General features: G+C 39.3%; 1 protein-coding gene across 1 annotated transcript; it reads left to right on the top strand.

Moving 5' to 3' along the window:
- The first annotated feature begins 5,795 nt into the window (after window positions 1-5,795).
- syap1 (synapse associated protein 1) lies at window positions 5,796-16,334 on the top strand. The gene is made up of 9 exons (XM_035410597.1): window positions 5,796-6,136; window positions 6,885-7,003; window positions 7,183-7,249; window positions 7,378-7,451; window positions 8,869-9,008; window positions 11,209-11,363; window positions 12,728-12,786; window positions 13,186-13,330; window positions 15,025-16,334. Exons 1-9 carry the CDS (start codon window positions 5,920-5,922, stop codon window positions 15,150-15,152), a joined length of 1,104 nt encoding a protein of 367 aa, XP_035266488.1. The 5' UTR covers window positions 5,796-5,919; the 3' UTR covers window positions 15,153-16,334.
- Window positions 16,335-17,717: the final 1,383 nt, after the last annotated feature.

Raw genomic sequence — 17,717 nt, forward strand, 5'->3', positions numbered from 1 at the left:
TGTCATGAAGGCAACATTCCACTCTCCCATGTTTTACCCGTTCATTTGGCACCACTGCCCCCTCCACCACCCTCTCATACGGATAGCGCTCAGGGTGATCGCCAGATATAGCTGTTACCTAGAACCTTCCCTGAGCTCAGCGTTTTCAGTTGCAACAGTGTTGAGTGCCCTGAGATAACTTAGCTGGCAAGCTGTTTTTGTTTAGCCTACTTCTGTATTGTTGAAGGCTTGGAGCAGTTTCACGATCCACATTTCACTGACCGAGAATAGGCTACTGCTGTTTTAAGCAAATTTCTGCGTGATCTTACTGTCAGTTCCCACGCTCCTGCCATGTTTGATAACATTGGCGCTGATGGTACACATCTACATCGTAAGACTGTGCACAACATGAAGCTAGTAAACATGAGAAACATGCTTTACTTTGCATTGTGCTGCCCAGGACATGGGTGGGTTCCACAGAACAGTTCTGTGGGAGGTTCAGTTGATCCACATTCATTTGGCGACTCCTCTGGGCAATCAGGCGGGCATCTATGGTCTTCATTCAATTCTGCTCTGTGTGAGTTTTCTGAGCTACATGTTTTGAAGGAAAGCTGTGGGTCTGCACCATAGACCGTCAAAATAGGGTCTTCTGCCCCATTCTGTGCAGTTCACCCATGAGCATGGCTGGGATCAATACATGAACCCCTCACTGCAGCCTGCAGGATGGGGTGGGGTCAGACATGGGTGGAATCAGATGTTTTATACAGTCTCTGTATAATGAATGATAAACAACCCTTGTTTTACATAGAATCTCTTAGTTACATGAACATTGTGTCACGGTACAGGGTTTAGGACCCAGGCACAGAGTGGGGAAGAAAACACGAAACTCAAAAGTAGATACAAAAGACTTTACTAACAAAAAACAGAACAAACAAAGAGCCACGAGGGGCATAAAACGAAAACTAAAAAAATACAACAACAAAAAAAAAAGAACTACTACAGTACAGAAAACAAACGGCAGAAACGCACAGAAACACACAGGCGGAAACAAAGTCAGAAACACCAATGGGTCAAAAACACGGGCAGGAACATACAGTCTGAAACAAACACAAATCGGAAACAAGGAACCAGCACCCGAGTCAAGGGGACAAAGAACTTAAATAGACAGGGGTAACAAGACACAGGTAAACTCAAAGAACAATCAAACCAAAAAAGGAGGGGATAACAAGACACAGGTGGGAACAATGAGACAATCAGAAATAATAATAAAATAATTGAAAGCAATAATACAATTAACAGGGGAACGAGCAGGACACAAAACAGAAGTGCCGCCATATACTCATGAGACTGTGATGTGTGATTTGAACAAGTTTTTTTTCTATAAGTTCACAAGGACAAATGTGCTCCTAGTTGAAGAAACCCGTGTGTAAAACTTTTCTGGACTGTTCATGCCCTCCGGAGTCACGTGGTAAATGGCTATTTATCAGCCTTCAGCCGAGCCCGTGGCCGAGCCTGACCACTCTTTTCATTTCATATAGATTTCAGCATTTGATGCTCCCTGGAGGCTACAACTGTGAATTTCAGTGAATGGATGCAACTGCTTATGTAACAATGCTGCCTGCATCCATCCTTTTCTGGTTCAGGTAGCCTACCCCTTACCCCTTAATGGATATCCATTCTTTGGATTGTGTGCTGAGTGTTTAAGGCGTGAACGATACAGCTGTTGTGCAGTGTTTCTTAAAGTTTTCTTAAAATGAATGGCACATAAGCACCCACTATAACAGGCTCTTGAGCTTTTACGTTCCCCTGTCTTTCCATGACATCTGTTGGCTCTTTCACCTCGCCACAGGAATTGATGCACACATATTTTTCAGAGAAACAACTGTACCAACTTGAAGTAACCTACATTTTCAAGGTGTATTAAGGTATTTGCCATGTTCGCTGGACTGATTTTGCGATAGCATATGACCGGTCCATTTTATATTTGGGTTGGTCTCTTTTCGAAGGGACTACCCAGCAGGACTCATGTTTTACTGTAGAAAAATAACAGACAAATACGGCGATGTAAATGAACAGACATCCTCCACATTGAGAGGGTTACGTTGTAGTCTGATATGGTGCAAAACTACTGCTGAATCAAATTACGAAACAGGCACTATTGCTTATCGGCTCAATCATTATAGTGCCTTTATTTAACGTTAAAGGGCGCCAAATTATTTTGAGAAAAAAGTGCTGCACTTTGCTTATGAGAACATTTTCGTCTTCGTTTCAACCAATCAACTGTGGTTTCAACCCAAATTAACCGAATGATCCTCTTGGTATGGGCAGCGGTAAGGCCCAAACCTGTTCAAGAATTGTTAGGCAAGAAAACGCGGAAGTAGACGTAAGATATGTATTTCCTGGTGACGTTTCTGGGTGAGCTCCGTGAAGCTAGCAACAGTTAGACTTCCTGTATATAAGTTCCGGTCAAAACTTCCGGTGAGTTTCTATCAAAATACAAGCACATAATTAACGTTAATAGCGTTAATTAGTCCCGAAGAATAACATTACAGTAACCACGGTTTCTGAGCTTTGATAGAGACTTACCTATAATTTACCTATTTAAAAACATTTCAGATACAATTTGTACACAATCACTTGCTACTAGCTTCTATCTCGCTATTTGGCTGGTTTAAATTACTAGCCACTTCCTTGATATTTGGCTGGTTTAAATTACTAGCTTGTTGTTTGGCTGGTTTAAATTAAGCTTGGAATATTACTTTGTATGTATATTTTTTAAATTATGCAATAATTTCATTGAAATCACAATCCCAGTAATTGTTGCTGGTGTTTTAGTGTAGCCATACACATAGGGCATTGCCATACACTCTCAGTTCAGTACTGGCTCATTGTTTACCAGATTACTGCCAAAACTAAAAATTGTTACCAAATGAAAGAGGGTATACATTTACTCTCAGACTCATATCTTCAAGATTATGCAATAATTTCTTTGAAATCACATTCCCAGCGATTGTTGCTGGTGTTTTAGTGTAGCCTGGCTATGCATTGCTATACACTGCCGAGATCAAGATTAGTACTGTATTACAGGAAAGCATGAAAAATCCAACAGGTGACACACTGCTTTCTGGTAATAATTATGCATTTTCACACAAGATTAGCGAGTCCTTTATCATTAACATGTAATAACTTAACAGCTGTCAAAGTAGAAGCAAAGCTGCTGAAGAATATAAAATTTGCAATGTTCTGAAAATACATTTTGTCATGAGATTATACCACAAACCAAACATGTAAAAGATTTCAGCCACTATAATACAAGTAATTGCTTACAATAAAAACTGAAATAAAGTGTGAGGGGATCCAAGAGTTTTTCATTCCTTCAGTAAAATCAACTGAAAAATGAAAGCTTCATTTTTTTGTCAGACTAGTAGGGATGGGGGCATAAGCAATGTGGAAAAATTGCCTTCACCTCCTAATAAAATTACATTTACATACTTACCCTTAAAATGTGCACATCAGAATGACACTACTGCTCCTGGCTTTATACTCAGATGAGGTCCTTTCATCAATAGTTGGTCTAGTGGTCACACACACTTTTTGAAGGATGCACAGACTGGGTTGCTGAGGCCTATGGTTAATCCAATGCCCTGCCACTGTTTCCGACTGGCTTTTTGAAGAATTTGAATACATTCTCAACCCATGTTGAATCTGAAGTCATCCATTCAACAATACTTGTTGGCACGTTTTGGTTTTATTCTTGCCCACCACCACCCCCCCTCTTTGCGGGACATCTTTGCTTTTGCAAGTCCGGCCTGAGCCAAGAAGTTAATCCACTGTTACGCACTCTTCAGCTAAAGCCAGTATGATTCTGTCTTCCTCCTGTTCAGCTGTGTTGCACATGATCATAGACTTTATTTTTCTTGCCAACCACCACCCCCCCTCATCGGAGGACATTTTTGTTATTGCAAGTCTGGCCTGAGTCAAGTAGCTAATCCATTGTTACGCAGTCTTCAGCTAAAGCCAGTATGATTCTGTCTTTCTCCTGTTCAGCTGTGTTGCACATGATCTTTGTTTTTCTTGCCGATGTCTTGTAAATAATTATTATATATAATAATAATTAGAGTATAGGGTTATAGTTTAACATTTTTATTAAATTAATTAATTTTTTTATTATTTGTTTATTATTATTATTATTAGATAATAATATAATATGAATATATAATATATAATACAATATATAATAATATTATTATATTTAATAATTATTATTTACATAATAAATAATTATATATATAAAATATAATATATTATATTATTCTTATATAATAATATAAATTTAATATATAATATAATATGTAATATTATTATTATATTTAATAATAAATTATTATAGATAATTATTATAGATAATAATAATTAGAGTTTATGGTTAGAGTTTTATATTTTTATTTATTTATTATTATTATTATTATTATTATTATTATTATAATATTTAACCTACAGGATGAGGGTTACAAATGTGTGACAAAACAACAGAACCTTCATGGATGGCATAACCATCACTACACCGTGAGTGACAGTTTGAGTTTGTACACCGGAATTGGTTTAGAGAATGGTGAGGAGTGCATGCTGACAACACTAGACCTTGGGTACACAGGGACACCACCCTTCTCCACCCTTTGCACCCAGCCATGTGTTCAGAGTGTTGTCCTCTTCCCACTTATCATGTCACAGAGTGAGCAGCCAGACCAGTTCCACAGGCTTCTGACTAGCTTCTCTGTTCGTGCTGGAATCAACTGTCCATCTAGTTAGAACCAAGTGATTGTCATCCGCCTTGTCCTTGCCTCTGTTCAGTACCAGCCTCCTTGAATCGCTGGGTCATTCTTGCTTAGGCAGTAGATCTGTCCAGGTCTTCAAACACTGATCTCTCCTCATTCACTGACCATGTAGTGATGGTCATGCTGTCTGTGAAAGTTCATGTCAGTGGTTGCCACACGTTGGATCTTGTCTTGTGCCTTCTGCTTGGTCTTTCAGCAGAGTCTACAAGGATGTAAACGACAGCTATGAACACTGTGCACCCCATAACCATGCCACTACATAATGTTATAGGTATGGGTCTGTAGAGTAAATGTGTATGCCCTTTCATTTGGTAACAATGTTTAGTTTTAGCAGTAAACTGGTATGCAAATGAGCCAGTAATGAACTGACAGTGCATAGCAATGCATGGCCGGGCTACACTAAACACCAGCAACAATTGCTGGGAACGTGATTTCAAAGAAATTATTGCATAATCTTGAAGATATGGGTCTGTAGAGTAAATGTATACCCCCTTTCATTTGGTAACAATTTTCAGTTTTGGCAGTAATCAGGTAAACAATGAGCTAGTACTTAACTGACAGTGTAGAGAAATGCATGACCGGGCTACACTAAAACACCAGCAACAATTGCTGGGAACATGATTTCACAGAAATGACTATATAATGTTATTGATATGGGTATGTAGAGTAAATGTATACCCCCTTTCATTTGGTTACAATTTTTAATTTTGGCAGCAGTCTGGTAAACAATGAGCCAGTACTGAACTGAGAGTGTATATAAATGCATGGCTGGGCTACACTTAAACACCAGCAGCAATTGCTGGGAACGTGATTTTCCAGGAAGGACTACGTAATGTTTAAGGTATGGGTTTAAATATAGTATGAGTATATAATGTGTAATTATATCCAACTGTATTAGTTACAAGAAGAAAAACTACAAAATCGCACTTAAGAAATCATTGCATTTACCGAGCTTTTAGTTTGAAAACCTCTAACCGGAAGTCTCCAGTTGTTGCCAGCAACAATTGCCAGCTTCACGAAGCTTTCTGTGTGAAGCTGCAGGTAGCTGTAGTAGATGTTCGCTGTGTTTTATGTAAGATAACTGCGGTCACATACTGAAACGAAAATGTTTAAAGGCTGGGGGACATGGTTAGGGTTGCAGAGTCCAACCGAGCCATCAACAGCTGAGGAAAATGGACAGTCGGGATCTGTCACGAGCGAAGATAAGCCAACCGAGTTGGAAGACAGTGGAGTAAACAAACAGACGACTCCGGATGAAGTGGCAGTGGGAGAGGAGGGCGATCCAGCTCCGCAACTTTTTCAGCAGGCAAAAGGGCTGAGCGGTGGGTTGGACTTCGCAAGACAGCTAAGTTAGCTCCTAGAATTAGTTGACAAACGTAGCTAGACTACCAAATAGTTCGTTAAATTAGCTAGCCTAGCACGTCTGAATTAACGTTATATAGGTAGCTAGCTAGTCTAACGTTTGATACATCGCTTCTCGCTAAATGGTCAAGGTTACCTTAGGTAGTTTTGTCTGCTAACTTATGTCATTTACATTGACAACAACTGATTGACAACAAAGTTTGGATTGTCTTGATTCCGAATTGGGACACAGAGGAAGCAGTTGGCAAGAGCACGCAAGCTACCTGTTGTCATTTAAACTAGCTGGCAAGCTAGTTTACTTTGATGTTCAACTTAGTCTAAGTCAGGAAGTGACAAGGCTTTGTGCATATACACGGAATGTAATGTCAAATGCCAGTGAAATATCTTTCACATATTTCAGTTTTTCTCGACTATTTCTTGAACAGAAACAACAAAAGTGTATGATTATTTATTTATTTATCTGTTTATTTTACAAGCTATGTAGCTTTAGGGTTGATCGGCGATTCCAGCACAGAAATGGATTAGGAAAAACAAAAGGAACGACGGCGCTGGTTAGCTAACATGGCATTACAGTTGTTCCATTTCTTGTCACGGTATTGATATGTTCAAAGCAACATCGCCACTCTCAGGTCCTGCATGATTCACATTGTTATTCAAACAACGGTTTGAATTGTAGTATGCGTAGTAAATGTTTTTCTTCTGTTTAAGGGTACATATATAATATTGCGAGCAGCGCTACCAAGAAGATATCCGACTCTGTGGCAGGGACTGCGCAGACTATCAAGAAAAGCGTTGAAGAGGGAAAGATAGACGGAATCCTCGACAAGGTTTGCTTTGTTGTTTGTATTGTATTCTTTGTATTAACAATGTAAATTGTTGCATTTTTTCAATTTTAATATTGAAGTTATTCAAGTCTGCCGAGTTTTAATAGCTCATTAAAATTGATGGCTTGATTCCAGCTTTGTGTGTTACTGAAATAATACCTTTTGCCACCCCACCCCCACAGACTATTTTGGGAGATTTTCAGAAAGAACAGGAAAAATTTCTTCAGGAAAAGAATGCAAAAAAGACAGGTAAGAATCAATACCCATTTACGCCTCCTATAGACCTGCGATTATCACAGCCGATAATCTAGATCCATATAGAACCTACCAACTCATTTTACAATTGTAGATGATTTCCCCTAAATGTCAATTTTTAGATGCAGCAGTGCCACCGTGGGTTGGCTACAGCGAGGAAGAAACCATACAACAACAGATACTGGCTTTATCAGCTGTAAGTATAAATATACTCGCCGGTCTATTTTAGGATCTAGTGTTCTTACAGAACATGTTTTGTATTACCTCCTGAACAGAATGATCCACACATTTCTGAATTTATTGTGTTTGTATTTTAATATAATATAATATGTCCTCTGAAAGGCTTGCTTTTAAAAAAGTTGAATTACTAATCTCACGGTCTAAAAGATACGTACATCTTTTAAAAAATGGTGCATATGGCTCAAACCTTTTCACACACACACTAGCCTTAAAATAAAAAATACATAATACATGTATTTTGTGCAAATGTGCTTAAACCATGTAGATGGTATCTTAATGCATACCTGTTACTTATTATTTTGCCACTAATGGGAGGTGTGCTGATCAGATAAAACAAGCTTCTTTGTAGCACTGGTGTTCCTAGCTTCAAACTTTATGAGCACCAGAATTTTTTTGTTGTTGCAGAACCTAAAGTTAAAGGACCAGTTAAAGGACCAACAATTCAATAATTTGGAAAGTGTGCATGTCATTGCTGACATCACATGATCACTGGAGACACACATACAGCAAATGTCAAAATTATGATTTGCTTCTCACCGATCTAAAACCACCATAATGAGTGGACAGTAGCAAATTTCTTGTTTCTCCAAAGACTCCAAATGTGCATTTTTACTGTCATTCGTTTATATGAATGGCGATGTTCAAGAACAAGGGTAGCTAGCTAACTAATGCTAATGTTACTGTGTACTTGCCAGCTAGCTCTAGCAGGCTGACATTCAAGTTAGCTGTTGCATTACTATGTTAATGATGCCACACTTTCATGGCGATTTTAGCTAATCTAAAACCAGCATCAAGGCGAGTGAAGTAAAACTGGTTTGGTTGTTTACATTTAGCAGCCAGGGGTGAAGCACATAAATCATAGTCGGTTTGAGTGCACTGCTCCAACATTGCTAAAATTACAGCTATGTAGGTCACACCAAGACAAATCTTTGTGTTTGCACATGTGCATCCATATGCAACAAAAACTGTCATAATTTTGAGCCTTGCAGACATAGACATGGTCTTCATTTTTTGGGGATTGAATAGTTTTTTTTTTAAAATTATTTTTAGTTCTCAATGAGCAAACGGCCAAAAGTACATTTGTGGTGAGCTGAATTTGGCCCCAGGATCACTAGGTCAGTAGGCCTGCTGCAAGCAATAGCCCCTCCCAAATTCTAATTGTCCATCTGTTCAATTTCACAATATAGAATATTTAGCTGGCTACATTTGTGCTAGTTGTATAGACCCTGCTGGTATTATTAGGTATTTTCAGTTACTAAAAGGCAGTAAAACCCAAAGGGCACTGAGTATACTCAGAACAGGCCCTAAGCATGTCCAGTAGAGGCATAGCATAAGAGTCTCCCGTGCTGATGGATGCTTTCTGCTTGTTTCAGGACAGGAGGAACTTCCTGCGAGATCCCCCTGCTGGGGTTCAGTTCCACTTTGATTTTGAGCATATGTATCCCATCGCCATGGTGATGTTGCAGGAGGACGAGTTGCTCAACAGGATGCGTTTTGACCTGGTCCCCAAACAGTGAGCAGACCCACCTGCCATTAGCCCAAGGGTTTGGGTGACCGATACCAAGATTATTGTTGTTCCTACTGAAACCAACTGAGGCATTGTCTGTATATCACTGTTCTTAAAAGGGAACTTCGCCCTGAAATCACTTTCTTATGGTAAATTGATCTTTCCACCATAATATGGTTTAAAAAACAAACAGCAATTAAAACGTACTAGCCATCTAAATATCCATCACCTGTCTTGATAAAAAAAAAACAAAAAAACAGGGCAGTCCGTACCCAGCTGTGTCAAAGTGACATATCTCTGGTGCGGGACATAGCAAGTATCTAGACAACCACAACATTGGGGGAAAAAAAAATGTATACCTTGTCAGGGAATCAGACTTGGGTTAAATACATATTTGTTTTGGATTCAAATACTTTTCTGTGCTCTATTGATCTTACCTGGTGTAACTGAGCCTGTCCAGAAGGTGGGGTCAGTTTTGAGAGTATTTCATTGGTTCTAATACACCAGACAAGATCAGTAAAGCGTAGAAAAGTATTTGAATCCAAAGCATGTACGTATTTGACCCTGGTCTTCAGGGAATTCAGATGAATAAAAAATAGGTTTATTTTCTGAATCGAGAAGTTCCAACCATCAATGCCCTTGTTAAAATATTCAGCATTCTGAACGCTGTACACAAGTGGTATTGTGTACTAGAACCCCGCACTTAACTTACAGATAAAATATATTTTACGTAATTTATTTGAATAATTATTTAAAATGACAATTCTCAAATATATCGCCAAATTCCTTCGTTGGTTAGTCTACAGTAAACTGTTGGAATCCACCAACAAGTCAAAACAAACCATATATCAGGTCTTAAAACTAAATAATTTTATTCAATTAGGAGGAGTCAATTAAAATAAATAACTGAAATCATACACTGTTTATTGAATATAAGCTCATTATTTATAATTTACAAAACAGAACAGAAGACATTAAACTAGATGTTAATTTGAAATTACCGGAAAAGAGGTAGAGAGATCGATGTTACCCTCCTCCAGTTTCAGAGCCACAGGAACAAACGAAACAAGCTAAAACAAAAACACAACCAAGGAACCACCACTCAAGTAAAAAGAGGGAAACCCTTCTACAACACAACACAACTTTTTCCTGTGGCCATCTTAAAATGCCTTACCCAGTATGGTTTGAGGATGCTGGCCCGGATTGAGTGATGTGGAGGGGAGGGGAGGGGGGTATCAGGCTAATTTATGATAAAGACTGGCCTATCTGAAAGCTGACAGCGTACTTATTAAGCTGACCTTATGTTCTTGAAAGCATCAAAAGATTCACAAATTGAGTCTCTTTCTAACAATAACAAACATGAATATGCTCGGAGGTAATTCAGTTCAGCTATTGTATAGCTCTAAAAAACATGGAAGTTTACTTATCTTTCTAATAACAGAAGTGATATTTGTTGACAAATAATTGTTAAATCCAGCCAGTTGTAATCTCCACTTTCAGGCAAAATATTTTCCGTGTAACAATACCAAATCGCAAATCGTTTTTTGCTTGAAACTGGAACTGCTTCTAAAAATTGTAGGTTTTACCTGTCAAACCTCGACAACCATGATCAATATAGACATAAAGATTTTCAATCAATGATTTTAAATTGAATATCACGATTGCTTTCAAACTTAAAATCAAAAGGAACATGATCTTTGTGAGTTCTTTAGCCATGCTGGGACTCTCGCCCCTTCAAAATAGCTTTGTGTTTTGGTGTCTCTTCCGAGGAGGAAGTGAGACCCATAGATTGCATGCCTGGATTTGGGTATCAGTGTGACTTTTAATTGCCCCAAGGACATTTTCTTGATGTTTATGGAGGGAAAAACAGGCAGCATTCTTAGAAACGGTATAATACTGTATCCAGTTCACTGATTCTCAAAGGCCATAATCTACACTAGATATCTGACAACCTTATGATAGTGGAAGATCAATAAAAATAAAATATAATAACTTTGAATCAGGGTGTAGTTTCCCTTTAAGTGAATAAGAAATTCCGTATGCAGGCACACCTGAAATATTTTCATTGACCCTAATGTATGCGGGACTCATTGTACTCTGCTTACATGATCATTGTGCTTCATTCTCATTTTACATTTACAGAGTAAATCACATTTATTATTAGTCTAGCGCTGTAAGATCTGGTTTACTGTCGTCGCCTTTGCAGTGTTAAGGAGGACGTCTTCTGGAGGAATTATTTCTACCGCGTCTCTCTGATCAAGCAGTCTGCTCAGCTCACTGCACTGACAGCTCAGCAGCAGGCTGCAGAGAAGAAAGACCAGGAGAAGAGTTCCAGCAGCCCTGAAAACGATCATCTCACAGGTAGCTTCCCTGCATGCCCTCTTGCACGTACTCAGTTTACGTTAAGTTTATATGCAGACTAGGTGTTTCTTATGCAGTTGGATTTTAACTGGATTGGTCTGGATCACATAGTTTTCTTTCCTAGCCCCCTTTTTATTTCAAATTTTTACCTATGTTTAAACCAGTGGTTCCTAACCCGGTTCCTGGATATATTCTGTCCTGTAGGATTTCAATCCAGCCCTAATTAGCAACTCAGCGAGATCTCAAGCTGTTGAATGGGTGTGCTTTGTTAGGGTTGGAGTGAAAACCCACAGGCTGATAGATCTCTAGGAACAGGGTTGGGAACCATTAGTTTAAACTTCTATTTTCTTTTATTTCTCCCATTCCACCCCCTATCACTGCAACATCCTCTGCAGTCTGCAGGTTCAGGAGATGTCTGGCTGTGGTTCAAACTGTATATTTGTGTTCTATCTAGAGCAGGTATCTAGAGCTTTTAGCAGGTACAGAAGTAAAATGGTCATGTGATCAAGTGCGTTTCATTCTCAAGAATGCAACAAGGCAAGAATGTGAGATTTTACTGGAGGTTCTCTTCATGCTTTTGGGAGGACAAAAGAACAGAGTATTCTTAGAAGCGGACTTTTCTATGCTTTCCCTTCCCAGTAGCCATTGTGTTTTCTGTTCTATATTTGAGAACGAATAAGAATTTTTTACTCAGCCAAGAAAATGGATGACAGAAAGCAATAGGATTTCTTATACATTACATTACATTACATTACATTATAGGCATTTAGCAGACGCTCTTATCCAGAGCGACGTACAACAAGTGCATAGGTTTCATGATGTAGAGGCGCAAAAGAAACACTACATGTGTTTTGTGGTGTCGATGCGTTAATGGCTATGGTTAAAGGTCAGCAGTGATGAAATCAAAGTACAAGTACGTTTCAAACAAAACGGATTTTAAGCGTACTTACACTCGATAAGTGTATTCTTGTAAGTGTACCTGGAGGTGTGTTCTTATAGGAACACAAGAACACAGAACACATAGTATACAGTATGAAACACAGCCACTAACTGGCACGTACACCCTCTGAAGTGCGTGCAGCCAGCTGCTGTTATCCATGTGCCAGTCCACAGGTTTCAGGCTGTGCAGCCAGACTGCCCACCTTGCACATATGCCACAGATGGACTGCCGTGCTTTGCCATTGTAAATTGGGGTGAAAAATATGAGGGAAAATTGCTAAATGGATTAATTGATGGAAAACATTAATACTCAGTAATAATGGTCCTCATCTGTAATCACTTGTCTTTCATCCATGTAAAATTGCACAGAGAAATGACCTACCTGAAGCGTTGGGGTTTTGACATTTTATTTGTTTACAATGCAGAAGACATCAGGCCAAAGACCCCTCCCGTGCCCATCACCGGCAAACCCAAGTCAGCAGAGGTGAGGGAGAGTTCACCTGCCTTCTGGCCTGTGTCTGCATGGTTTGTGTGCGTTTCACAGCTGGATCATAGTGAGCCTGCGGCATGTGTTTGAGGTCCCCACGGCCCGGGAAGGAGTTAAGCTGGGGATTCCATGCGTGTGTCTTTATCTGCGCATGTAGCTGACTACAGCGTCACTGCACCTGACAGAAGCCACTGATTTTCCCACGCAACTGTATTTACTTCAAGGTGCACTTAGCTGAGCAGCCAGTGTTACTAACGCAGTCTGATGGTTGAGCTGCAGCTAACAGGTGTTATCAGCTCTTTGTTGCATTTGAATAGGTCTAATAGGTCTCCTTTCTCGTTTGAAACTCTTTGGAGCTTTCCATGCTGTGTTTGTGACTGGGCCCTGTGCTGGCAGGATGAAGAGGAGATCTCCACCAGTCCCGGGGTGTCAGAGTTTGTGAGCGATGCCTTCGACTCGTGCAACATCGACCAGGAAGACCTGCGCAAGGAGATGGAGCAGCTGGTGCTGGATAAGAAGGGTGAGGCGACAGAGCAGGAAGGTGAGTGTGGTGATGCCATATCCGCCGCGAGACGTTCCCTGAAGCCCTGAAGTGCAGCTCGTCTTTTCTCCGCAGTTGGAAATTGCTAGTTATGTCCCTTGAGTTATCGTTGTGAGTGACAGCTGATGTGCTCTGCCCGAGTGTTCGCTGCCTATTCACCACACTACAGGCCACAGTAGTACTGCTGGTTTATATTATATCCCTTCAATTCAGGGCTGTTTTAAACCTGGGATACCAGGTGCGTTAAATCTCTGGTCAATCAGTGGCATTAATCAATCAATTAACTATGAGGTTGAAAAGCAAATCAGTAGCACACCTGGCCCTGAGGGCCATATTTGAGTATTCCTGCTCCAGCGCCTGTCCCTACTATGCGCTCATGGGAAGCATCTGCACTGTGTGATACAAGTTTACCTCGGTTTTTTTAAAAAGCTTAATTTGTCCTTTTTTTCCCTAATCTGGATTGCCAAATTGTCTTCTGCTGCACTAATTGCTGCAACGTCCTCTATCAGTTTGGAGGAGGACAGACAAACATGTGCTTTCCTCCAAATCGTGTGATGTCAGCCGCAACTTAATTTTGCATTTCTTCATCTCACCACGTTTCATGCATCAGGCTTGTACGGACATGAGTTGACAGCTCTTCATATGCAGCTTAACAGGTGGATTTATGGGTGCCCCATTGTCCAGCAGGGGTCTTTGTTGTGCATCCCTGTGCAATGCTAGAGTTAAGCTGGCAGTATACTCAGTAAGAGGAAAGAACTTCAGGATTGAGAACCACGGCGAACATGTCCACAAACACTGTTGTCGGTATACTCAGTGAGAACACCGCACCGTGGGGCGTGAATACTTACAAGGCAGCGATTAACCGGGGCTGGAATCTCAACTAGATCTCCGTCTCGCGGCTACGCCATGGATGTATAAAGAGAAGGGCTATGCGAGATCACAACACAAAACAAAAAGTTTAAAGTGTTTAAAGTGGCTTTAGTTTATCTAGCTATGCAAAAGAAGAAAAAAAGGAGAAGAGTTTGCCGTCTAAATCAGAGTAGGAGGGAGAATGGAGAGTTTTGTCTGTACATTCGGCAAATGCGAGTTTAGACGAGGGGGTCCACTTTCTCTTATTTCCGAATGTGTGCTAGGCGTTTTGATGACTTGCTGAAACTAGTAGCACCATTCATCAAACATGCAGGAACACACAGAATTCCCATCTCTACCGAAGGGAGATTGGCGTTGACTCTCCATAAATTAGCATGTGAATTCAGCCCTCTGAACTCTCAACCGTGACATAACCAACTATGTGATATTTGGACCAATAGCTGAGAGGGGGAGGTCGGCGAACAAGAAAGAACTTTTCGAAAAGTTCTCCCTGGAGGCCGTCGCACACTGCACCGTACGAACACACAACACCGCGTCTTTTTGTTTGTCAGTTCTGATTGCTTCATTTTGCTCAAAAAGTTCTACTTCGTACGAAGTATACTGCCTACTTCAGTTGTGCGTTGAGGAAGAAGTTCCCTTGTGACTGTTGTTTTGAGAGTTGCTTCTTTTTTCCTCTGCTGGTATTGTCAGGAGATGGAGGTGGTGAGACACCCCTATGAATGACAGAAACTTTGACAAACTGGGATTAATTGAAAGACTGTATAGGGCGAGACACCCACATCAGCTCTCTGTAGATTGAATTTGAAATTTTGTGACTCTTGCAGAGGAGACAGCCGACTGGGAGAAGGAGCTGCAGCAGGAGCTGCAGGAGTACGAAGTGGTGGTTGAATCGGAGAACAGAGATGATAACTGGGACAAGGAGATCGAGGAGATGCTGCAGGCGGACAGCTAGTGCCGTGGCCCAGGGATTACTATGCGGCCCTGTGTCTCCTGAAGGAAACCTAACGAGGACCACAAAGGACTCTATCAGCTATGGGACTCTTAACCATTGAGGTGAACTTTCTCAGAAAAGCAGTTATACAGCTATCATGTCCTTCAGCACTTTCCAGAATTTGCCCAGGTTACATAATCAATGTTGGCCTTTGAATTGTATGCATTGGCATAGCATTGTGGAAGTGCATTCAAGCTTCACTAAAACTTTGAAATATGTTATTGTGAAAGCTTTTTAAAACATGATTTTAACCATAATGAGTTTGTAGACACAGTGCCAAACTGCAAACTGACAGAAAAATATGCTGAAGGACTCTTTGCCTGATCCCAGCATGCATTTCCTCCTAATCTGGTGTTAAATACAACCGTTGGTTGTGGATACTGATAAAATAAAATTTCATGTCTGCAGGGCATGATTCTTTCTGGTATTTTAGGAATGAAGGATATTAAAGGCTCTGTTTATCAAAGGGCAGATCTACTAGTCAGAATTTCTTCTTTCCTTGTGTATCCAAATGAATGGGGTTTAGACTAGACTAGAATTTCTCTTCATGACCACAGAATGAAAATCAAGTTAATTAACCACGGACCTTCTTCTTCCCCATTCAATTTACTAGTTCAAGTAGAACTAAAGCATGATGATCATATGGATAGCTGAGATTAGCAAGTATGGGCCTATTGGTCACCCATAAGGACCAGAAATCATGTTGTTACAGTCTGATGATGTTGAGTTCTTGCAGTGTGTTTAACTTGCCTGTATGTTAGGAAGAACAGATAAGCAATTGGCTGATCTTAGCAAATTGTTAAGGCTAATGGAACTGTCTATCTTAATTTTTATTTTCAAGTTTGTATAATTATTTTGGTTGTTTTCCTGTTAAAGTGAGATTTGTAAATGTACAGTGGGTCATTTTGACCAAGATTGGTTTTCTCTCCTATAATAAGATGGAATACAAATACTCTAGATTGTCCTGGTATCGCTACTTTTAAGATTCTCTCTTAAAAGAGAGTCAATTCCTGAATATTTTTCAACGTAACAAAGAGTAAGTAATATGTTGTTTTTACCTTTGTGCTGCTGAAAATTGTCTATCTAGTATTGTCTATCTATTCTGACAATATTAATAAACACTTTAAAACACATGTAAGTACATGCTAGTGTTTGCTTCATTTTACTGTTTCATTTCTTTGTTAAACCTCTGCTGACTTTCCTGAGTCAGTAGACCATACAAGAATGTCAGGAATTTGATTTTGTTGTCTTAAGTGACATCCTCCTGTGATTTTTTTCAAATGCAAGGCCTATCAAATCTCTTATTAAATTATCTATTAATACAATAATATTGTATATACTGTTTAAAAATAATAACCCCATAAATTTGACCAAACCTGTTGTCAAATTGTAGTTGAACAAAAGGTTACTAAATGCTGTCTCCTCTGGCGATGTATCACCATGAAAATACTGAGAAAAGTCATATCCTGGCTCTTGTTAGGCAAGTGACTGATAGCCTGTCATACCATTGACACCCCAGTCTGTTGCTGTTAGCTGCTTAACTTCTGACACTGTATAATACAGGCTAATCATTTAAATAAATTTACTGCATTGTTCCATTGGCTAACATTATTTTTTATTATTTAACATTTGAAATCTTAAATTGGCTCACTTTTAGTTTCAGCTGAATTTGAAACTTACAAGATAATATTCTCAAAAACATCTACATGTCAATATAAATGGCCTAATGCAACCAAGATTGTATCTAGCTGATGTATAAATGTGTATTATGTCAAAATAATAATGCAATAATAATTAAGTACTTTTCTCATACTCCATGACCAGTACAGAATAAAATACACAATTGCAATCAATGCAGTTTCATTGTATACGCAAAACCTTATTGACAATGATTCAACAATTCATTATGGTAGTATACTGTGGAATCAAGACATTCTTTACAAATACACTTTATCCAAATCCTGTGTGGTTAGTACAGGTATAAGCAATGATAATGTCCTTATTATTCTCCATAAAGTTTTCAATTAACATATAAAATATTCACCATCAATTACACACACCTCATGTTCACTTAAATGCAAATTACCTACATTTTCTAGTGCACTCCTGATCTTTTTCCTGTTTATGAGCATTTCATGTTATTCTTATGGGGTCCTATTAATATCTATTGAAATTTGAATTTGCAGACAGACCTAAAACTGTAATCTCACAATGGTTTTATCGGTAGGCCTACAATTGTATGCTGTGTAATATCAGTTCTAAAACAGACATTTAACACCTTTATTTTGGGTGGGATTCAGTCAACATTTGTCTTTAACTTTGACTAACAAAAGCAAGAATAAGTTTTTGTTTCCACCCTATGGTTAGTTCAGCAAGCACTAAAATAGCTTGCTAACCTGAGTTTGAGAAGAAAATGTATTTCACTTGCATGTACTTGTAAACCACATGTTGGTTGTATCCCAGCCAAACTTAATGTACTACCTATTTTAGTAATTTAAGTATTGTCCAATGTAGTTTGAATACAGG

Source organism: Anguilla anguilla, chromosome 3 (genome assembly GCF_013347855.1).
Source record: "Anguilla anguilla isolate fAngAng1 chromosome 3, fAngAng1.pri, whole genome shotgun sequence".
In the NCBI taxonomy this organism is placed as follows: Eukaryota; Metazoa; Chordata; class Actinopteri; order Anguilliformes; family Anguillidae; genus Anguilla; species Anguilla anguilla.

Coding starts and splice junctions, on each gene's coding strand:
- syap1 (XM_035410597.1), top strand. CDS start 5,920: ATGTTTAAAGGCTGGGGGACATGGTTAGGGTTGCAGAGTCCAACCGAG. Junction 7,452..8,868: donor AGATACTGGCTTTATCAGCT/GTAAGTATAAAT, acceptor TGCTTGTTTCAG/GACAGGAGGAACTTCCTGCG. Junction 12,787..13,185: donor GCAAACCCAAGTCAGCAGAG/GTGAGGGAGAGT, acceptor CTGTGCTGGCAG/GATGAAGAGGAGATCTCCAC.